Source organism: Neopelma chrysocephalum, unplaced genomic scaffold, assembly GCF_003984885.1.
Source record: "Neopelma chrysocephalum unplaced genomic scaffold, ASM398488v2 Primary Assembly neopelma1_23b, whole genome shotgun sequence".
Taxonomy (NCBI): Eukaryota; Metazoa; Chordata; class Aves; order Passeriformes; family Pipridae; genus Neopelma; species Neopelma chrysocephalum.
This window is the reverse complement of record NW_020897692.1, coordinates 2,602,595-2,626,946: the sequence shown is the minus strand read 5'-3', so window position 1 is coordinate 2,626,946 and position 24,352 is coordinate 2,602,595. Positions and strand designations below refer to the sequence as shown.

Genomic DNA, 24,352 nt, shown 5'->3' with positions numbered 1-24,352 from the left:
AATTCAGAACAAAATGAGAACATTGGCCATTGTTCTGATAGCATTAATCCCTTTCATAATTTGCTTCTTTGTGTGTATGCAGTATTACCCAAACTAAATTTCTCCTAGGGAAATATCACAGTGAAAGTTGTGTGATTTAAATATAGCCAGAGACAGCAAGATGCCTTGCTAAGGGCAGGTTACTGTGCATTGCACTTTCTGGAGTTGTTGAAAGGTGCAAAGATCAGAAGCTGACACCTTCACAATAAACACTGTCTTCAAAACACCTTAATTCTTTTATGAGACTACAAGCAACTACTCTCTTTGAGAGGGCACTGGCCTCACACTTTTTCTTCAGCATGCTCTTCTGGCAGTGTGGCAGGAGGCAGTGGCTTCGGTGGTGGCTGCTGGAGGTTTCCAGCAGCCTTTTCCAGGCCTTCAGTCCATCATCACCTGCTAGTGACATGACAGTACCATGGTGGTGGTGGTGCTGAGTGGAACTGTCCAATCCATTCTCTGTCAGGGTACATCATAACCTGCCATGTTTAAAAGGTTCAGCACTCTTTGACAAAAGGTTTCCCTGTGAATGTGTTTAGTGTCAAACCCTGCTAGGGTGAAAGGAGATGCTATTAGGTCTGGGAAAATACATACTGTGTTCAAAAACGAAATCATGATGATCTGTCCTTAGATAGTTCAAGCTGTAATTCTGGTTTTAAGATACCCAAGGGATATAGGTAATGAATATAAAACTAAAGTTGTTTCTTTTCCAAGAGGGCGCTCTGGCTGAATGGAAACCATGGTAACTAGGGTGGCATATGCTGGTACCTTGCTCCTGAGTGATAAAAATGCACATAGAGTAGGTTTTGTTCTTAGTAACAAGGCCTAATCAACTGAGTTTTCAAATAGCTCCCTCCAGCCCTTCATTGCAGCTGCCATGCTTGTCCCATGCAGTATGTATGCCCAGGCTTCATGCTTTCATGATCACTAATCCTTCAGGCATGCAGTAAGCAGCACAAAATACATTTCACACAAAAGAAAACAATTTATTCTTGTTGGTCATTGCTTTAGTAGAATATACAACTCAGATCCCCTTCCCTGCAGAGCTGTTGTGAAGTATGACTCATCCTTGCCCAACATGTTGGATGTTCACTTTAATTAGAATATGTGCATCTAAAGATTTTTGTAAACACTTGCTGTTAATAGCAGATTACTCCCCAGTATACAATGGGAAGTATAAGCAATTTTAATACATTTAATATAAGCTGTACATTTTAAGTCATGTTAGGGCAGCGCACTGACAGAAATTAATTAGGGAAATTCTCTCATTAGCGTACATTGGCTGCCATACAAATCACGCTGGCATGAAAAATTGGAATAATGCAAATTGTACTCCACAGTGATGATAAAATATTTTCTAAACACTAAATATTATTATACAGATCTTTGATATCTATCCTGTGTGGCAAATCTGGATGAAGATCCAATTTATTTATAATAATGAGTGAAAACAGATAAAGTATTGCTACTTTCTAGTTGCTAATGGTACATGTGAAATAGGCTAACCTTCATAGAATCATAGAATAGTTTGGGTTGGAAGGAACCTTTAAAGGTAATTTTTTCCAACCCCTTTGCAATGAACAGGGACATCTTCAACTGGATTGGGTTGCTCAGAGCCCCACCCAAGCTGACCTTCAATGTTTCCAGGGATGGGGCATCTGCCACCTCTCTGGGCAACCTGTTCCAAGGTTTCACCACTCCTGTCATACAAAAATTATTCCTTATATCTGGTCTGTATCAAACCTCTTTAAAGTAATTTCCTCTTGTCTTATTACCATCTGTCTGTGTAAAAAAATCTGTCCCACTCTTTCTTACAGGCTCTCTGAGTGTATTGATAGGCACCTATATGGTCTTCCCAGAGCCTTCTCTTCTCCAGGCTGAACAACTCAATTCTCTCATTAACTAATGAGGCTCCAGCACTCTGATCTTTGTGGCCCTTCTCTGGACCCACTCTAACAGGTCAATGTCTTTCCTGTCCTGTGGACGCCAGAGCTGGATTCAGTACTCCAGGTGGGGGTCTCACCACATTGGAGTAGAGGGACAGAATCTCCTCCCTTGACCTGCTGAACACGTTTCCTTCTCATTTCACATACAGATGTTTTCCTCAGTGCAGGCAGGTGAAATACCTTTATACTTACTGGGATCTAACCAACCCACGTAACAGTGCCAGCATCTGACAAAGCGCAAATTGATGATTCAGAGATTTTACAATCTCTCTCTGGGGAGATTGTAAAAAAGATTGTCTTTCCAAACGTAGCTTAGCACACTTGAGTAAGCTTAGACTGTTTTCAAAATCTAATAAGAGAATGATAATACTGTGTGTTTGTGTGTACATGTCTTTGTTGTGCAGTAATAAATCATACTTGTCTGTAAGCAACTTATCTTTTTTCTATTTTAAATTTCAGTGTCATTCACTGACTCAGGATGTCAGAGATTTCATTATGTACCATAATGCTGTATCACTATGTGTTAAAAAGAAGGCTCTAGGGTATTAGACTAATTGACTTTATTAAAATAATGTATACTTTGTGTTCTCACATCATCAGATCAATAGCACATGATTTGAGCATTATCATGCCTTTTACGTCTCAGAAGTCTTCACAGGGTGCCACTTCATGCTTTCACAAAAGAGTATATTTCAATGTTTTTATCTGTCAGCCAAAAAAATCCCTGAACACCAGAATCTTAACTGAACTAGTCTTATTTCTGAGAAATTCATAGACACCTTAATCTTATTGTGGATATTTTTGATCACATGCATCATTTCTGTTGGTGGAAACCTGACCATTTAGGTAAATAAATATTCACATATCTAAGCTGCAGGATCAGGAACTTAGGGGTCTAGCTCATTCCATTCACTTGTTGTGGATAACAGTGTACCCCTGCACTGGCACAGGCTGGACTTCACCAGTTCTCCCACAGTCCTCTTGTGGCACGTCAGAATTTTTTGGCTTTCTTTTGTCATTGATTTGAACTTAAGATGAAGATCTACCAGAAAGAAAATGTGCATATGTCACAGGACTATCAGAGAGTCTTCCTGGAGTGATTTAAGTGATATAATGACAGCAATTTGGTGTATGCTCCTAAGGCAATGATCAAAAAAATAGAGATTTCTTCATATGTCTGATGTAGACTTGAGGCATTAAGAAATTGGGTTTTTTTTTGTGGCATCATTGAGTAAATGTGGGAGAACTTGAAAGTAAAATGTCACTTCGCTTGTATCAATGTATCAGTACTATTAAAACACAGAATCAAGGCATCATAACAATCTATAATAGCCTTGTTTCCAACTATTTCATAGAGTTTGGTGCCTTAGAAAATGAGTAACAACTGTGGATCTTTAAAGTGTGCAATAAATGGAAACAATTCCTTCCGTAAAATGCTCAGACTATAATGTGGATCCTGTAACCTTATTACCAGAAAATGTTACAACAGAGGAGTTGCTAAGGGAAGAGAAGCAGTTGTGAGCTTACATATAATTCTTCTACATTACTGTTCATTAAATAAAATAAGGCAATATTATTTCCAGTGGTAAACCACAGAGAAAAAACAAGGATAAATTTTGTTTGGATTTTTGCTCATATTTCCTTGTTCACCCACCCGCGGCCCTGGCTGCTGCTCTTCAGAGACAAAAGTATTGCCTGATACTAAGTATTTACAGAGAAAACATGCAAGCCAGCTGGAAGAATGATCCTGTTACTATTGCAGGAATAATCCTTAAATTGTATATTTGTATTCTGTTGAATGATTTCTTTGTCTTTTAAGCTATATTATAGTACCTTTTCTCTCTACTTACGTTTTATAGATGAGGCAGTAGAGTTAGTTCCCCGTAGAAACAGGAATTGGAAGAATAACATTCCAAGCAAAGGAGTAAAGAATAGATGGATGGAACCAGGTTTCTTTCCCCATAATTTTGAATATTCTGGTGATGCTGAGAGATGTTTGGCTAGGCATAAGCAATATAGAGTCACTCTTCCAGCAGAACAACGATGGGCAATAGTCACAAGTTGCAACAGGAAATTTTGCCTAGCCATAAAGAAATTACTTTTTCCTTGAAGACAGTTAAGCACCAAAACAGGTTGCCCACGTTGTGGAATCTCCAGCCTTGGAAGTATTCAAAATTTGACCACACAAGATATGTTATTCCCTTACAATCTAAATTATTCTCTGGTCCTATGAATTCAAAAATGTTTACAACATTGTGCTCCATGTTTTGAGGTAGCAAGTGGTCTGCCTCTTTCCCAAATGAAATGCTCAGTTCTTCTTCCAAAATCATTCCTTGTCCCATTAGATCCCAGATGTCTAGATGGCTAACTGCAGTTGACTTGCAGGATGCCCAGCCATTGTTAAAATTGTCATTTAGGTCCTGCAGGTCAGTAAGACTCCAGTACTCATCTTTCCAATGTGATTGCCTTTGTATAACCTTGACAGAATAAGGACAAGCTCTGAAAATATTGCAGACATTATAGGTGCTGCTAATGATCTGCAATTTCATAAGTAAAATTAAAAAGTGAAATAGAAATATTATTGTAGCGTGGCAAGAGATGCATATGGAAAAAAGCATGCCTAGGAAAAGTCAAGAATAATTTCTCATAACTATAATTTTATAATTTTTTTATTCTGACTCTGCTGCTAGCAAACCTGAGGAAAAAAAATAAGATAATATTATTCCTAATGGCAAACCAGAGAAAAACATAGCGGTAAATTAAGTAATGTTTTGTATGATGACTTTTCTAAGAGCTATGAGGTGAAGTGTCCTTGCAGAACACAGACAAAACAAATATTATTCTCATAGTTTACATTTAGGTGCATCCTGGTAAGTCACCTTCCCAAATGATGCAAACAGGTCCCCTGAGATGTCCCCGCATAAATTTAATGATATTCTTATAAATCTCTGGGGACAGTTAAAAGCTTTGCTAATTAACAACATTAAACAAAAATAGGGCCACCTGCAGCATTGCCAGGGCTTTTGGGAACAGCTGGTTTTGCAGAGAGGGATTGTTTGCAAGGATTCAGCAACAAAACCATCTGCCAGTATCTCCTTCACAGCCTGGAACTCCATTTTTGTCTAGTGTATCTAGTGAAGGGATGCAACAGATAAGCTGTTTTCTCATCTTTAAGCTACATTTTTTCAGCTGAATCTTTAGATAACCGCTCTGCAACCATAGAAACAGTTTGACCAATTGAAATGCACACTGGATTTTTATCACTTAAGTAATCGTTTTTCCTTATCATGAAAATAACTTGAAAACCAGCAGCATGTGAAGTTAGTTCAGATTCAAGTTGTCTTCCACTGGAAAAAAACCTTTGATCAAGACTCCACAAATGCAATGTATCCATGTGTAATGCCTAGTGTAGAAAGGACATAGCATTTGAAAATCCTTCATGACACATTCTTCAGCCTGACATTTGAATCTATTTATCTACCATTTCCTCCCTCATTCAGGAAGCTGAGATGATCTGTGCAGAGGAAGGCAAAGGAGGTGCTATCATTTAATTAAGGATAAAAGATTATTTTAGCAAAGGTATTTCATATTGTTAAAAACTAAAACCAAGGGAAATTGTCACAGAGTCTGGGTTAAATTCAAGACAGAAAAGATTAATAGCACATCAAGAACGCTATGTAACTTGTATTCATATATTCTGCATTTTGACTCTAACTACATTTAGATTTTCATCTTTCATTTCCAGAAGTATCTAGCAGCTAAGGCAGAGGAAGCAGTTCATATTTCTCAAAGTATTGTTTGAGGTTGCAGCAGACTCAAGAGGATTTGAGTAGGCATGGTTTACAGTGCGTTCAGCTTTTTTTCATAGCTGAGAACTAATTACACTTTTTTGGCAAAATTAAACATGTTGTGCTACAGCGTGATGTTGTAGCAAGGGGTGAATTCTGTAACTAGTTCCACAGCAGCAGAATGACAGAAAACACAAAATTTTGAGGCTAAAAAATCTAACAAGGGTTTCCCATAGTGCTCTGTCAGTAAAACTATGGTTTTTCCTTAGGGTATCTCCAAAGCATTGCAGTTTCATTACTTTCTGAAGGCTAGAGAGTTATGTGTGTCATGTACCCTATGCATCACAAGCAGGTATTTAGGCTGTTGAAAGAACAGACTTGGGTTTAGTAGCAGCTTCTCAGTTTTTAATTTTAGCTATGTGACCATGGTAAAATTCAAATTTTTTTTATTCCAAATGTACACATTTATTTTAAAAGGGTTAAGAAACCATGATTAAATGTCAACCTATTAAGAGAGTCACAAGAAAAATGGCTCTTTCTCAAATTGCTACATTAATGAAAACTTTGGAATATAAAAAGGGTTTAATATTGAAGTATTGCATGTGCAGAAGTGAGCTGATAGAATTTATCTTTGTTAAGTGACAACAACTGTGAATTCATTCCCACAAAGGAAATCTTTAACTGGTGACAGCTAATTGAGAAAGGCAGAACACAGTATGAAATTTATTCCCTCTTTCCTCTGTGGAGAAGCAAAGCTAAGAGTGTGGTATTATTTCTTCCTGAAGACATCTTCAGTAGCCTCTTTTACATTGATTCATTGCTATTCAATGCACTTGCTTTCTATTTATTCCAGTTTCACTGTAGCTTTGGTAGACAGTAAATCAGCCTCGCTCATTGTACACAATTAATTGCTTATCTATGAAACAGGACTAGAAACCTGACAGATGATAATTGTCAACAAAGTAGCAGGGGGAGTGGGAGGACTGGATTTAGGTAAGGGTGGGAATGGTAATAACTAGTATGGGGCAAACTTTTGTTTAACAAAAGTCTTAGCATTTCTTTTTGATATTGAGTAAAGTAAAAAAAAAATCATTATTTGGTAAAGCAATGAGTATCTTTGGTGTATTGTTTGGTGAACAAAATACTTTGCATGCAGTTTGAACTGTTCTTAGAAATAAATGTCATCTCATACCACCAAACCAAAATATGTTTTTACAAATAAAAAAAAGGTTTTACAATATGCTTTTCCAATCCCAAGTCAAATAACTTGGAGATGATGCATTTCAAAAATTTCACAGAAGCATTTTGGTACCTCTACATGTTCAGCTTTTTGCCCCTAAATTTTGTGCAAGCAAAACATACCCAATTTTAATAACTTCTTTCCCCCAGTAGACATGGCTGATAATAAAAGTAAGCTGAATATGTGCTGGCTGCAGCCAAAGGGTAGCCACTGATGCTGACAATGGTAAAGACTGTTTCTCCTTCTCAGTTTTAAATATATGTGTTTTGGTTTGTTTTCTGCCATGCTGATGAATTAAAGTGGTTCATAAAGTGGTCTGAAAATTGTCTTAGCTAGCATAAAGAGAGGAGGTGGGCTGTAGTGGGCTGCAGCACTGGGAACAGGTGATGAGTGATAAGGAACAAGCAAGGCTTCCCTCCCTGACCAGCAGTGAGCCGCCTTCCTGTGCCCACTGGGCTGTAGCCCCTACCATTTCCCCACCTCAGCCCCACCAAGAGGGACTTGAGCCCTGCTACTCTTGGTGTGACTCCTAGAATGCTTCCGTCAATGCTGCCTCCGTACAATCCTAAACATCCACTGGTCAGATTATGTGACCAATACATCTGTTCTAGAACAAGCAGCAGTCACAAGTATTGATGCCATGTTGCTGAGAACACAGCTGTGATGGGCAGGACACGTCTCAAGGATGAAGGACCACCGCCTCCCTAAGATCCTGCTTTATGGTGAACTTGCCACTGGCTGCTGCATGAGAGGAGCCCCGAAGAGAAGATACAAGGACTGCCTGAAACAACATCTCAGCTTTGGCCATATTGATCATCACCATAACTGGTCTACTCTGGCCTCCAATCGGGAGGTCTGGAGACACACCATCTATAACGCTGATGATGCTTTTGAGAACGCACGCAGGATCACCCTTGAGGAGAAAAGACAACGCAGAAAGAATTGTGCCTTGCAGAATATACCACCTAAGGAGTCTTTCTGCTGTGCCTTTTGCAACCGGATGTGTCTATCTCGTATTGGCCTTTTTAGCCACCAGCGCGCTTGTGACAAACGTGGGTGCCCTTCCCAAATCTTCGTTCGCGAAGCCTAGCCATGACTCCTGGTGCTTATGAAGGAAATTTATGGTGCAAAGGAATTATGCAACTAAAATGAGATCAATAGTTTACATTTTTTAGGGGGCCTGGATACTGCTAAGATAGACTCCATTCAATTTCTGCTTCGCATTAAGGGGGATGCAAATCCACAACCCTACTTTAAGAGGAGACACCTAACCATCAAGCCTGTAGCATCCTTTAGCCTACAGTGCTGTGCTGCAAACACCACAGACCAGGACAGATGGCAATGGAGTGTGACACGTCTGCAATGCACAACTCCCACATATACAGCAGCTGAGCTGACCATCCAGGCCTACTGTGCTCTGCCCCTGCTTCGTTGCTCTGCCTCTACTTTGTACCCAATGCATGGCATGGGCAGAGTCAAAACTCCTTGAGTTATGAACCACACTGTGTTGATTTGCCTGGGAACAAAGCCTGATGCAATTAACAAAAGCGTCAGAGAAAATGTTCTGAAGATTCCACCTTTATCTCTTTTTCCTGCTGCCAACACAGGCAATTATAACCAGCTCTGCACTCCCAGTTGCACCCAGGTTGCCAGCACTGTCTGTTGTCCTTTCTCCAGAGCCCCAATCTCTGTGTAACCAGAGCTCCCAGCTGTGACTTTACATTCAGGCTTCCAGTTACATTGGCCCTTGGCAGGACTGAATCTAGCTTTCACCAGCACCATGTGCAGCTCATCATCATTGGGATCCCTCAGTCCCTGCATGATCCCAGCTCGCAGGTGCGGGTGCTGCTGAATGACTATTTCAAAAGTAGAAATTCATTCAGTCACACCATCACTTCCCTCAGCTTACTAAAAATAGTGGCCTCGCTCCTACAAGACACCATGCATTTTCCATTCCAATGCAAGGAATCCTTATAGGAGATGATTATGGGGTCTGTCCTGCCAGTTGCTTCCCTCCAGGGTAATGCAACATTAGTTGCAACACTGCTGCTGTGCAAATCTCAGTCTCTGTTTCAGACCAAGAAAACTTATGTTAAGTTTTCAAGAGAATTTAATCCATGGGATTTATCAGTCTTTTTCAGCAGAAAACACTTAGCTCTGATAACAACCCAACAGTACCTAAACTGTGAAAGGTTACAGAATTCATTAGACTTGTAGATTGCTAGAAACAGATTTAATAACAGCACTGACAGGCTGTTTTGATTGCTAATACCATATTGGTGTACAACTGCCACAGTCTCAAATGCCAAAACCTGTTTGCACCTGAAGCTCACTTGCTCTGGTCAGGCCTCCCCTGTCAGCTCAACACCAGTACCACTTAATTAAGAACCAGAAAAGTCCTGTTTAAAAAGGGGCTGCAGAACAGAGCTGTGAAACATGAAGCTTCATGCAATCTCAAACATGCAAGCATGATGCTCACATGGAACAAGGTGAGACAGTCACCTTTTTTATCTTTTGCATTTTGATCCTGTTTTATGACTACTTGAGCTTTGACTCCATTTTTCAATACATAAGTAAGAAATTCCATTTTGTAAGTTCAATACACACCTCTCACATATAAACATGATTTTCTTTTCTCCTTGAGTAAAAAGAGGCAGCTTAAAAGAGAAGTTCCCTGTGCTGAAAGGCTACAGAAAGATCACTTTTTGTACTGAAGGTCCCTCTGACTAACCTGCATGGAAAGCAGAGTTAGAACTCTTTCCTGCCTCACAGTTCCAATCTTGCTATCTTGCCATCAGACTGCAACAACCAAGCTATGATTAATACATATACAGTGAGACAGAAAAAGATGACTTAGGTTCTCATATCCCAAAAGAGCAGCTTTTGAAGATGTAAAAGCTACATTCCTTTTGAAAACCTGTCCTATTCATAAATTCTGCAGAGCAAAACATGTGCTCAGTCCTCTCATCTTTACCTCAGCAGGTGTGCTACTCCTAGAAGGCAAGAGAGCTCTGCAGTAATAAAATAGGTTGTTGATACTGAAAGGGCAGAATACAACCAACATTTGCATGTGAGCTAGTACAGAGGAAGGGTGCAACTGTGACAAGTTTTCATAGCAGAGAAGACTGGCTGGAGAAGGCTGGGAATAGACTTAGTGATAGAACAAAGCTGGAGAAATGGGATTATGTCCAAGAAAATATGGGTAAGTGAGCTACTAGACTCCCCCTAAAGAATCTTTTTAAAAAATAAAAAAAATCAAGTCAGGAATTCCAGTATACCTGCTGGAACTCCCCTGAAGAAATTAAATTTTATTTCTCACCAGGAATGTAACCCTCATTTTCCAATAAGGCTCAGCCTGCCCCTGTGTGTTCACTCTGTATCAGTGCCCAAGGCAGCCTGGAATTTATTCAGTGACATTTGGAGAACTGGTATAATAATGCCACATATAAGAAGTTCGTCAACCATGTGCCATTTACACAAGAAATGAAACAAATCCCTTACAGGCTCACAAAGCTCCTACTTAATATACATTTTACATTAATTCCACAAGAAAAAAGCAGTTTGAGTGAGACAGGTTGTTCCTTACCAAAGGTAATGATCCTACATGGTGGCCAAAAACACCTAAGCTACATTTTAATGCACTGCATGCATGGCAAGAAGACATGAAAAATTCTTCACATGAGTACCAGAAAACTGAATTGTGAGTTCCCACAAATTCCCCATAATTGCCTCTTCAAAACAGTTGCTTGAAGAATACCTTCTCTTTAAGCTGACAGCCAAACAGCTATAGGAAAGGGATATAGACAGAAAGGAACACAGACAAAACCAAGTCTGAAGGGTAAAGAAAATACCATTATTCTTCCAATTAGAAACTAGTAAGCAGGCAAGATAACTGATGGGTAAAGACTCCCTTGAAACTGGAAAAAAGGAACTAAGTAGTTCCAGAAAAGACATAACAGTAAGAGTAGTCTTATCCCAGACATCAACCCTAAAGACAGCATTATCTTCAAACACATACTCACTGGAACGCTGGTGTGTTAAGCACACACACCTACTGTGGTCAATAAGCTGACACAGGACAAGATGGTAGCAGTGACAGTGCTTGATCAGGGACAAGCTTTCCCACCGGAGTAAAGATCCATGCTTCTGGCTCTCCTTGTAATCTTCAGACAACTAAAATGCTCCATGTCTGAAGACACAGTGAAAGCTAAACACTCAGACTGTAGATAATTTGGATAAATAATGGTACAGATTTTACATGATCCTGTACAATCAGCAATACCTTTGAAGTGCTGGTTTGATGCTGCCCAGCAGGTGGGGCAGGGGACCAGCAGAAGAATCTGTGTGCTGACAAACTGCATTGCATCTAATTTTCCTGGAGTGAGCGCCCTTTGCCAAAGAAGTTCCCTGCTCCAGAGGAGCCTTCTGGGCCACAAGTTTACCTGCTTCCAGGGAGATGGATCCCTAGACCAACTCTGCTGTGACCTCTGCTTCCCCACTGCGGATGATACATTCTGAGGAAGAGATCTTGGCTCCAGAGAAACAGGGAATAGCTTTGCAGTCACCACATTTGTGGACAGGATTTTGTCCTGAAGGTATGGCTGGAGCACTGAACATGATGAGCATCAAATGTCCCAAAGCACATGCCTATTGAGGGTGTAAGCAGTGCAGTAGTATAATGCCTCTGGGGACTTTCAACATGAAACAGGACACTGTCACGGTGCTGACACATTACAAGACTTTTCACAAAGGCAGACAGAAGATGCCAAAATACATATCACAGTGATCAGGGGGGCATGGTTAAACTGCTGTCTGGTGCCAGTTCTGGTGTATTTTTAATTGACTACAATCCATAATTAAAAGATTCATTTTTAAAGAAGGAAATCGCAGCATGTCCAATAATAACAGCAACAATATCTGCACCAAATGCATTCCATAGTTGTTTTCTAGATATTACTTAACTATTACATTAGGACGAACAGGATTCAAACAATGAAGTATTTCTATTAAAACATTCTATAAAATAAGAGTATTTTGTGCAAAGCAAAGAAATCTTAGTGTTGTACATAACCCAGGTACCTTAGTTTCAGAGTGCAGCTCTGTACCCCATTTTATATTACAGGACAAATGACAACCCTATCCCCACACATCCAAAGACTAACAATTTTGAATTCTTATACAATGCACTTGGTGTCATCTTCCACTATGGTACAGTGTTATGTACTTCAGAAGTGAATCAAGCAAAACCCTGAATACACTGTGGCAAACTGTACTGTAAATACTGTGTTCCAACTCTGAGAGAGAAGTGGAAAGAATCTTGCTGTGAAATAATAAAGCTGATCATCTTCTTGCTAAAGTGTTTATCAGACTCCAAATCTAAGACCAGGCAAAAAAGTTCTTGAAAAGAAAGTTACATTGTAGGCCTGGTACTGACTTACACCCTTTTAATAAATTCACCTTCTTTGGTGATGGGCTCTAGAAATATTAGTGCCACATAAAATTAAGTTTTTGGGTTTTGAATGAAGGCAGCCATAATGCATTTTTAAATATCAGTTCTGATTATCTGCCCCAGCTTATCTGGAAAACATAAACCACTTTTCACTACAGTAAGTGCAAAACTTCTTACTGACACAGACCTGAACAGTCACAGTATCAAGAAGACTACAATCCACGGCTACCACCTCACAGTTTGTGTCATCCTTTACGAACAATTGGAAAGGATGCTGTTCATCCTCAGTCTGGTAGTATGTGGGTAACTTGCTGTGAGTAGACATGACCTGATCTAGCCCACATTGGGTCAGTTAGACAATGCTTCCGTGGGAAAAAAAAGGGTTGTTGTAACAGGATGGGCACATATTCACAAAAGACCTACCAGTGGGTCCAATTAGTAGATCCGGTTGAATTGCACAGCTACCTATTAACATGAAGCATTATTTCTCATACAGCAGATGCCATGGACTGCTGAGACCATGGCAGGTGCTAGAAGATCATCACTCTTTACAAATTCCCTGGCTGACAGCACCTAGGAAGGTGCAGATATTTAAGCTAAATCAGAATAGAGTAGAAAAGGAGCTATGTATCAGCCATTACTGTTCCAGCACCAGAAAGAGGCTTTCTTGCTATTCACTTTTTTATTTTATAGTTGACACAGCTGAATTTCCCAAATCTTGTGGTTAACCTTCTTTACAAAGTATAACTACTATTCCATTCTTATACAAAAGAAAGACAGCTGTTTGCATATACACACACCTTGGCAACAAATCCTTGAAAGAACACAGCAACGTGAAACTACAGAGCTAACACCTGCAGAGCACCTGTTTAGCTGCAGGCCAGGAAGTCTCTGCTAAGAAAGGCAATCTTTCAATGTTAAAGTACTTTAACTGAACTTGTAATGTTTGAATGGGATAATCAGAACTGTGTGACATGCTCTCATACCACTTACTGGTCATATTCTGGTTTACATACTGTAATTGCTGCATTTCGTTGAAGACATCCAATACAGAATGGAATTGCTTGAATACATCTCACTGGTATAAGGACGCGGCACCAATGCACAACATGTTACTGACTTTGAACTTTCAGACACTGAATATACTTAAGAGTAAAATTAAGACGCAAGTGAGATCACACCAGGTTTTGGCAAGTATTTTTATGTTGACTTTATAGCTTTTTTGGTTTCTTTAGGAAATTCCTGCACGGTGAAAGGAATGAAGAATTCCAGAAGAGAGTTGACATCCTTCAGTTCCAGACTGTATTCTGCTGCTATTTTCTCTGCAGTCCATATTTGAGGATGAAGTTTATGGTTATTAAGAAGTGTCAGAGCCTCCACAATGGAAATTTTGCCTTTGGAAACTTTCTTAACATCTAGAGCTCCCAAATGGCCTAGTTTTGTAAGTCTCTTTTCCTCCTGTTTACACGGAAGATGTTTTCCACCTCCATCTTTTACCTAATTGTGGGAAGGAAAACAAAAAGAAGTTAACAGCAGTTCTGTTTACTATGCATACTGTAGCAAAGCTGTTTTCCTAAATATGGTATTTCCTGTAAGCTTTCTTCATTTTCACAAAAAAAATAATTTAGCCAGCCTTGCTGCTTGTAATTTCTTCCACAGCCATTCCACATACAACTGCCTACATGTCAACTCCCAACCAAATGCTGAAAAGCATCCCATCCATTGGACTCTACATGTTGTACAAACTTGGCAGCCCTTCATACAAATTTTGGTAGCCAAATGTAAACGCAGATAACCTAATACTTGGTACTGATTCACTGCAAGGGACAAAAAAAATAAAATCATACAACAAATTGGTATCCTTCTGATACTACTGGAAAACTTTTTTATGTAGTCTCTCTCCCCTTCCTTTCATATTCAAATTTTAGTTTTGCTACTAAAAATATTCCTTCCTTTGCTCTGTCTAGAGAACAAGCTTTCCTGGACAAAAAGAAACTATTTTGCAGCATCATATAGAGTTTCATTGCCATGACTACTGAAGCATAAAGACACACAAAGTCTCTTCTCCAAGATCCCTTCATATTTTCAAGTAATTTCCAAACCAGTTTTGGTTTCCTCATATTGCTTTTATTAAGATTTTACTAGTGAATGACACACACACACACAAAAAAGGACACAATTAAATCTTTCTTACATTTAAGAAAAAGTACTTTTAAAGTAATCAGAGTCCACAGCCACTGACTGGTGCACAAACACTCTGTATTAACTCACATGCTGAGAAAACTGATGTGGATGCTACAACATCTGTGTGTCTGTTTCTAAACTACAGAGAATGTCTGATCTGTCCTCCATGTATTCCTTCTACTTTGTGCTAAAATTGTGCCCAGATAATGAATGATTTTTCAAGTCTTGATTATATGATCTGTCTCTGGGCACCTGCCACTTCAGGACTCCAGAGCTGGTGCTTTTCCACCTACCGCAGACAGACATACCAAACATACATAGAGGTAGGTACACATAATATACACAATGCACAAAGTTGTCAGTGTGACATCAGGAATGGAAGGAAGCGCTTGGATTAAGTTTTGCCCATAGGTCTCTGTTCTTCCTAACAACTACAAGCAGACACAAACAAGCAAGTCTTATGTGACAGCAACCTCAGAATTAAGGAGAGATTTGTTCCACTTTTGGCTTTTTCTCAAATGTCTCTTGACAGGCTTACTGAAAGATACTGAAATTAGACCTTCAGCACTTGAAGATTAAAGTACTATCCTCTATGATGAAAATTAAGGATAGAGATTAAATGGAAACTTCAGGGAGAGACTGAAGAAATTTGTTTGCATTTTAAATATTTTTAGACTTGAATACCATGTAAGTGGCAAATTAGAGAAACTTGGGAATTTTGCTGATTCTAAAAATTATTATAAAAATTTTATTATTGAATAAAGTAGCTGGAATAAAGTGGTCCAATAATGCAACAGGTAAAATGCACAAGCCATAACATAACATGATGGAAAGCAGGAGACTGAACCCCAGTCTGCATTTTACTGAATGAGAAGGAGTATGCTTTGCCTTCCCAAGTCAAAGACTGCAGCCTGGCAATAAGGAAACTGATAATCATACAACCTGAGACACTTTGACAGCCAGATAAGAAAAAGTCTCCGCGCTATATGACATGAACATCAGTAGTTAAAGACTCCATTAAAACGTTAACATCTTTGTTCTCTATCACATCACTGCCACAGCAGTCCCAATCTCTTCTTGCAACACCACAAGCAATCTCTGGCAAATTCTTGTGTCTTTGCAAAAGGCTGGACAATTGCCCACGTGAGAATTTAAGTAAAAAACAAAATAGGATCAACACAACGTTAAAAAGAAAGACTGTAAGCATTTAAAAACTTGTATAATCACAGTCCATCACATATTCAAAACACAGGGTCAGACACAGTCAGTGCTACTGATGTACAGAAGGGTAATAAAAACACCACTTTTATATACTAAAATAAGGTAGTTTTTAGGCACTGACAGAGCATTTTTCTTTACACAAAATTTGCGCTGAGTTTGATGACCCCAAAGCTGATGCTGGTATGGCTCCTACAAAGAGACATACTCACCTGTACTGGTGGATCTCTGGACTCGACATAAACATCTTTTAGCAATGTGAGAAGCCTATCATCCTTTCTTAAAATTTCTTCTTTTATCTCTGGGTGATCTAAAGGCAGTGAGGTGAAGAAGGGAACGGGGAGAAAAAAAGGAGAAAAGACAGATTTGAGTCAAATTGTTTCCTTTTTGTTAGTTCTGCCAGCTCGCTGCTTCCCCAGAAGGCACGGCATGGCTCCTCCAAAAGTACAGGCCTTCTTGGCAAGTTGTCATTCTCCCCACAGCTCTGGCTTCAACAATGCTGCTTCACAGGGCAGTGCCGCCCGGTCACCTGCCACAGCACAGTGGGAAGCACACGCTTGTGGGAAGCACACGCTTGTGGGAAGCTGGGTACAGATCTGCAGTACCACCCCAGCAACTGCCCCTAGCGACAGCCCTTATCAACTGTTCCCAGCAACTGCCCCAGCAATCACCCTCATGTAACTGCCCCCAGCAACGGCCCTCATCAACCGGCCTCAGCAACTGCCCTCAGCAACCACCTCCAGCAACCGCTTCCATCAGATGCCCCCCCACGTATTGCCCCATGAACCACCCCCAGCAACCGCCCCATAACCGCCCCCGGCACCCGCCGCCGCCGCGGCGGCTCCCGGCATGCCCCGCGCGCTCTCCGCTCTCAATGTCACCGGCCCCGCCGCGGAGCCACCGCCCCGCGCCGCCCGCTCCTCGCCCGCGCCCCCCGCACCCGGCCTCCCCTCCTCCGCCCGCGCCACGGCCCCGCGCCGGGCCCACAGACACCGCTCCCCGCCGGCAGCCCCCCCGCCCGGCGAGGCCGGCACGCACCGGCCGTGGCGTCCATGCGGGCGGTGTGGTGCCGCGGCGCGGGCGTGGGCTTCTCCTTGCTGATCTCGCGGCGGGCCCGGTTCTCCACGTTGAAGGTCCGGAAAACGCGGGTCACCCGCCCGCCCATCGCCGCCACCCGCGGCGCGCCTGCAGCGGCGAATGCACCGGAAGAGAATAATGCACCGGAAGAAAAAGCCGATTACCCCGGGCAAAGAGACAAACGAAAACTAGGCACAAGACGATTCGCTTTTTTATTTCATGGCGCTCCGGCGGACGCTGGCCCGGGGCGGCGTTGGTGCTGCCGTGGCTTTTCTAAAGGCGTGTGTGTCCGGAGCCCCCGGGGAGGCGGGGTCGGGCGGGTCCCATAGGGAATGCTCCCAAAGCCGCGGGCTGGCACAGTTTCCTTCTCAGCCGCGGCGGCGGGAGTAGGAGTTGCCGGGTGGCGCATGAGCTCGTGATGTCGTGGCTTGTCGCCCTTTGTTAATGGGTGGAGATGCGCTCGGTGGGGCAGCGCAGTGCTGCGGCTCGGCTCGTAACCGCACTAAGGCATCTCGGTGTACATAACATGTCGCACCCGCTTTTTTAATATTTTCAAGTCTTTACTTGGATAATGATAACGTGGAAGTATTTAGGGATGTTCTGCCTTACACTCACGTTAATGTGTAGCGTTTCCTTATAAGCATCTCACTGGTCTATTCAGTAACAGAAAATTAATTTTACAAGATGTCGTCTAGAAGACCTACTCCACATGGAAATCGGATTTTGTAGGCTACACAATGCCATCAGGGTGTAGACCCTCTTTTTCAGCCCAACCAACTAACCTTTCTTCTGACTTCTGCAAAAATTGCGAGAAAGACTTGAGAGGAAGTACTGAGAAAGCCTTGAGCAATGTAAGATAAGAAAGGTAAAATTGTAGACAGAATCAAAATTGTTGCTGTGGAATCAGCAGTTTATAGATTCAAGAAGCAAAGCATGAAAAGATACAGAATCCTCAGAGAAAGGAAAGCAGAAAGAGCAACATTAAGGACTTTTATCCTGATGCAAGAAACAGTAGAGCCTGATGGTTGACTACTTGTTTCAACCAGGACTCACAGGGTCTCTTACCAAAAGAGATTAGTGTCTTACTAATTCCAGCTGGTGTGTGATTTAGTCAACAAGTAATTCCTTTAAGTTGTGTATATGCTGTTTGCAGACTTAAAGCATGGTAATAGTTGCCTGAGTAAAGTGATTTGGAGCAGGAGTGTTAGTGAAGGACAGAGAGAAGACCAGACTTCTCGCTGTACTCTTTTTTTTTTAGGTGGAAATCACCTATTTTCTGCCTTTGCATCTAGTTGTTCTTATTATTGTGGGCATGCAAAACTTGTGTTTTCAGATTTTGGTCTTCTACTAGTAGTACTACTTAGTAATAGCGATTGTGATGTGATATTTATTAAAGCTACAGCATGCTTGAATACTGGATTAATAAATGACAGTGTTTTCCTTGAAGGGGAGCCAAAAGACGAGTTGGTGGATGAGGAAAACCAGCTAGATCTAGAAAGACAATGGAGACAAGGTAGTATGACCATGGTCCGTGCTGGATCTCTGCTTGCTTTGGGCATCATGATGGTGCAGTTTCTCCACTTCTTTATTTTAAAGACTCTCACTGTCTGTAGGAGGACAGAAACATGTCTTTGTTCTCTGGTAATAAACTTACTGACCCTATCTTATTTTGGACATCACATGTGTAATGATACTAAGAAGACAAGTAATATAGTCATAAGAAGAACATGGAAGCTGTTAAAAGCTGCTGAAGTCAGACTGGTGACTAGTTTCCTTAAATATCAATTACTTGCAGGCTAAACCTGTGGTTTTGACTACAGGATTTGATACTTTTGTAAGTGTTGAGTCTGTCTGGTGTGGCTACAATGGAAGAATCCACATGGATGCCTTTGGAGGTTGTAGACCTTTGATGTGTACTTTAGCATTTCTCTGAGACATTCTTATTGATCTGACTGTGGATCAGCCATTGTGCCAAATTTGGAAAAAATGATTCTCCCTTCAAAAGCTAAGAACTGCCAACTTCTGGGATCATACTCAGCACAAGGCTTCTGTCTCCTTAAAGGCTGAATGTGATTAACACTGCCATAATATTTACTGACAGCAAAATAAATTCACCAGAAGGCAGTCAGTTAAAAACAAAGAGTGATGTCATGCTCTGCCTGTCACTTCCTATCACTGAGGATGGCACAAGGCTGTTCTTTTCATGTATAAAGAAGAATCAGAAGTACAAGATTTTTATTTAGAAGAGTCTTTCTTAGACTGTAACAAGCAGAAGAACTGAGATGGAAAACTTTTTTTTTTTTACTAATTTGGTATTTTACCAATGTGACCTTGCTGATATTAAATATCAATAATCAAGAACTTGGATTTTTTTTCCATATAAAGTATCTGTAAGTGTGATTATTAAAAAACGAATGTGTATATATTCAGTTTAGGTAGCGTTTCAAAAGGGATGCATTTTTCATGAGCTAGGACTCCGAATTTTTCCAGGGAATTTAAAAATAACAAATATATCGGTTGTCAAGTAGCTCTTTAACAAAACAGTCCATTACAAGAACACAGACTATCCAGCTGAGCTCATGTACACTAGTAGCCTGTTCTCATCACTGGACAGCACCAAACACATCAGAGAAAAATACTGTAACTCACACAATATACGTGTGTCATAGGCTGCCACACTAGATCTCCTTTTAATCCTTTCACACCTCTTAAAAGAGAAATTTCTAAAGCTATTTTGCACCTGGAAAATAAAAAGTACATTTGTGACCATTGTTTGAATCTTTTCCATTTTTCATCCTGGTTTTGATTATATGCTGTGTTCTTTTTTCTTTCTCAGCTAGTTCTGTAGCTAAATGGAAAATCAAATTAATTTTGGTAGTTAACTAACATCAAAATTCTGATTGACCTACTGAAAATTCCCTTAAGAGAAGAGAGAACAGGAATGTCGTTATCATCTTGTTTTGCTGTGTGGTAGTTCTAAGGTTTCTTTGCTGTCTTTACTATTCAGAAGATCAGGAATCAGAGTATGAGTCCAGATGGGCAGGTAATCTCAGTGAAATAAGAGTCTTTTTTTCATAACAGGTGCCCAACTTGAGAATTTTTGAGAAGAGGCAGGTGAGGTTTGCTACATGATTTGTGGTCTGGAAATGACACAGCAGTCAACGGCAGAGGAAAATTAGAAGTGCCCTTATACAGCAGCAGCCTAGGTTTATATTTGATCCTGTCCATGTTTTCTGCCACTGACCCTTTCCTCTTCTCATCTATTTGTTGCTGTTTGTTCATAATTTACGGCAGTCTAAATAGATACTTGAACAAATTCATGTATAATTAGGATTCAGGGAATTGAGTCCTGTGTCCTGATTACTGGTTTCCCAGTAAACACAATGAGAGCATTGATCCTTTTGTTCCTTATCTCATCAGTGTTAGGCAGAACCAGAGAACATAGCATTAGCAAGCATTGATTATGAGCCAAGAAAAAATTACGGTCCTGCAGCTTTGTGAAGATGAACTCGAGAGACGGACTCACTGATGGATCACTGTTGCCTTTTAGTGACTTCTGGTTGTTCTGTTACTTAATTCAGTTTGTTACTCTTATTGGCTTCAACAGATCCACCTCTTACTGGCTTCTGAAGTATCTACAAGTACATGGAAGGATTTTGCTTAACTCAAGTTTGTGATCAGAATGTTCCTGAACACTTGCATCTTTTCAAGGCTAGGTGGCTGCAGTGCTTTATTTAAAGGAGTTTTTGTCAAGTCCTTATGTGGATGAAGTTTATGGCGAATGGATCAAGCTCAGCCTTACAGGGTCACATACCAGTCCAGACAGGTCCTTGTCAGATAATACTAATTTCAGACATTGCATTTAAATTCTCCTGGTTGCCTGTGGCTTGATATATCTGACATCATTCCATATTTTTCCTGTCTGATTGTCGTATCTCAATTAGCAGGTTACTTCGACTTGGAAATGCACAGTAGGAGCCAGCATATTTGAGAGTGAGCCAGCCTGGTACTGGAATGAATTAATTTTAGCAATTACACATGCATTTTTACTTCATTTTTACTCACAGGGTTCAGTTCCCCATGTTCTCTTCTTAGTGGCAATACTAGTTGAGACAACCGACAGCCTCATTATTTCTTGTAACCCTGGCTTCAGTTCATCTCTGTTGCCAAAATGGGAGTGTAGGAACTGTTCAGAGCAAACTACATCATATAGCTAGTCTGATTTAATAAAGAAAGAAACTCATAACTTTTCTAAGCTGTATCAATTACTGATGGTTTGACTGGTCCCACAGAAAGCTGCCAGAAACACAGAAGGAAAAGCAAAAGGCAGATGACAGGAAGAGTATGAATACCTTGAAGTTGTATTGCTGTCAGGTTGGTTGGTTGGTTGGTTGGTTTATGAGACTTTGCTCCCTGACCATTTCACTCCAGCAATGACAGAAATGATTGTACCAGCTCCAATGAGGAGGAGGTGAACCAATAGTGAGAAGAAACTGGGTGGAATAGAATGGTAGCTGGCTCACCTTGGTTGGCTTTGCTGGTGCACCAACATCACCCAAGACAAACACCATCCTTTGTACTGACTTGAGGCATTAACAGTAGCCATGATTTTACTGCACTGCCACTGCAGTAGCTATCTGATGGTCCAGAAGATAGCTAATATTATGAATCCATTTATCAGCTATCTGCTGGAGTTTCTTTCATTAAATATAGCACATAACAAATATGTAACAAATATATAACCAATATGGGCTGGTACATATAATGTAATATATTTCTTCTAAAATAATGTAATGTTTTTCCATAAAGGATATTTATGTTTTCTCCATATGGTTATTAATTTGTGATGATGCATAAATATTTATACAGGTGTGATGCATTTGGTATACAGAACTTTATAACTTAGTTCTATTATCTGTGACTTGATGTATCAAGGCATTTAATTTCCATGCTTCTATAAGTAGTTGCAGAACCAGTTTTATTTATTTCATTTACACTTTAATTGCATCCTTCTGCAATTTGCAAATTGTGTTTTTGCGGGTGTGCTTTACATAAAAATTTGAAATATGTTTTATTTACCTATGAAAAGCTAAATTTTGTGCAGAATCGGAAAGCCAAAATGACCTCAGTGAACGCTTCTAAAACCATTTTATATATTCCTCAGTCTTAAAGAAGGCTTAAATATAGATCTTAAGAAGCTGGAGAAGTTACAGTGTGGTTTAATAGCTAAGTGGCTTAATCAGTGTTATGCTGGGTAAGTAGCATTTGAATCCCTGTCCTGTACCTGTATTTTTCTAGACATACAGTAGCTAAAAATCTGCCTGGCACACATGAAGCATGCTTCCTGGCTGCTTCCACAAGCCATTGCCACCGATTCCAGCGTCTACGCTAAAGCTGGAAGAGTCTTCTGTTAGGGGAAGGATTTGGTCTACACCTAATGCAGTAAGTACCCATAAATATATGTCACAGAGGAGGACATAAATAAGACAAATAATGCTGTATTGTTTTAGTTAGTTTTGCATTATTTCTAAATACTATGCTTTATGTACAGTAATACAGAAAATTAATTACATTCTTCCTACAGGTTTTCTGAGCATTTTCATTTGTATGTATCACCATATACCTGAGTGATTACATATACAAATTGTGCTGGTAGAGAATGCATTAGAGAAACAAGAAAGGTTTCAATGATACCAACACATAACTACCAGTATTAGAGTTCAAGTGGAAATCATTACTGAAGCTAGAGAGCCCTTTAGTGTGCCTCTTCTTCCCACAACATTAAAAAATCTGGGGGCAGCATGTGGGACACAGATGTATTTTGAACAGTTACATTTACTAATTATATAGAGAGATACAGTGGCTAAATATGTAAGTGTCAGGTTGCTCTGGGGGCTACTAAAATAGACTATTAAAGAGGTCCACAAATATTTAAAGAAGTGCTACCTCTATGTACTAAAAGTTCATTTTTAGATTATATAATAAGGACACGATTATGCTTCAAAGCTCCAGCATTATTACTCAGATTTACTGAGACTCCTTGAAGGCAGAGTTCTTTCTTTATGTAAGATGTCTTTGGGATCATGATGAAACTACCACACTTTCCTATATGCATAATGAAATGCAAAAAGAGCATTCTCAAGCATTAGTTCAGGAACTCTATACAGACTAGCATACTTTTTGAGGCTAGAAAATGCTGAAAATGGTCAAGTTTTCTTTAGTTGATAAACAGTTTGTCAGGATGACTCATGTTTTTCTAATACGAATTAAGGAATTTAATTCTGCACAGAAAGCTATAATGATGAGTGGTTGGTTACAAATGATAAATTTCACATGCAGAAAATTGCTAGAACCTTTTCCAGTAAGTTGCTGACAGAAATCCCTCTGAGCACCTTTCTGTGGGACCAGGCCTCAGCATCTTAACAGCTGCCTTGAGATGAGGTTCCCTGCTGTACCTACAAGTAGCAGGCCTCTCAGCCTGTGGATGATGGAGACTTTAAATAACTCCATACACTGAGTTAATACAGAGGAAATGTCTGTTGATGGTCTGCCTGAATTATGGCAGCAAAGCTTCTCTTGCCAGAAGTACTGCCAGACCCTTCAATGGTTTGTGACAGGGGCCAGCTTTGTCCTGCTGTAAAATCTCTTGTAAGACTGTAGAAAGGACCCCTGCAGGGCATCTCTCTTTGCAGCATAGGGAAATTCACCCCAGTGACAACTGAGATTTTTAGATTTCGGCAAGCTGCTCCTGCATTCTTTTACCCTTTGTTCAGACATCAGAGGGAATGTGGTAACTTATTTGTTGTTTAATACCTTGATCTCTTTGTAAAATATGGGTCATCTTGTAATGGTTAATTGCTAAAACAATGTGGTGTTTTCTTTTATTCTGACACCCCTATGGATGTACCATACTCTGTCTTTGGGCATGGGGCAGAGAAACAGAACTACAGACTCTTATGTGGAGACAAAACAACATCTATCTCAGAATCTCTCTTCCAGTGCTGAAAGGCACATACCAGTGATCTCCCCTAGCAGACTGCAAGCATACTCTGCATGGATATTCTCATAAAATGAACTTGTTACACTTCAGACTGTTGCAGCTACCAGTAAGAAAGCAAGATACATTTTTCTCCTTTTAATGAATGCATGATGTTGACCATTGCCTTTTGTTCTTTCTATTCATTCACATGTATTTCAGGTTCTTCCACAATTTCCTAATATAGGTTAGAAAATGGGGTGGAAAGTAACACTACAATTTTTAAAACAGTAGCTATACTTTTTGCTAAAGGTAATTTTTTTTCAGATGTTTTGTCTTTCTGAGGCATAAATAAGGTGCTTCTTTTTTTTGTAGTTCAGTGTATAAATTGAAAATAGAGAGTAAAAGGCTAAAGTATAGTAAGCAAATGTATAAGTA

The 24,352-nt window shown here is 40.2% G+C and overlaps 1 protein-coding gene across 1 annotated transcript; it reads right to left on the bottom strand.

Annotated features, from left to right (window-relative positions):
• Nucleotides 1-13,639: 13,639 nt before the first annotated feature.
• On the bottom strand, nucleotides 13,640-17,067 carry NDUFAF4 (NADH:ubiquinone oxidoreductase complex assembly factor 4). Its single transcript, XM_027694833.1, has 3 exons — nucleotides 16,900-17,067; nucleotides 16,074-16,171; nucleotides 13,640-13,956 (listed from the first exon to the last, which is right to left on the bottom strand). The coding sequence occupies exons 1-3, from the start codon at nucleotides 17,024-17,026 to the stop codon at nucleotides 13,660-13,662; spliced, it is 522 nt and encodes a 173-aa protein (XP_027550634.1). The 5' UTR covers nucleotides 17,027-17,067; the 3' UTR covers nucleotides 13,640-13,659.
• Nucleotides 17,068-24,352: the final 7,285 nt, after the last annotated feature.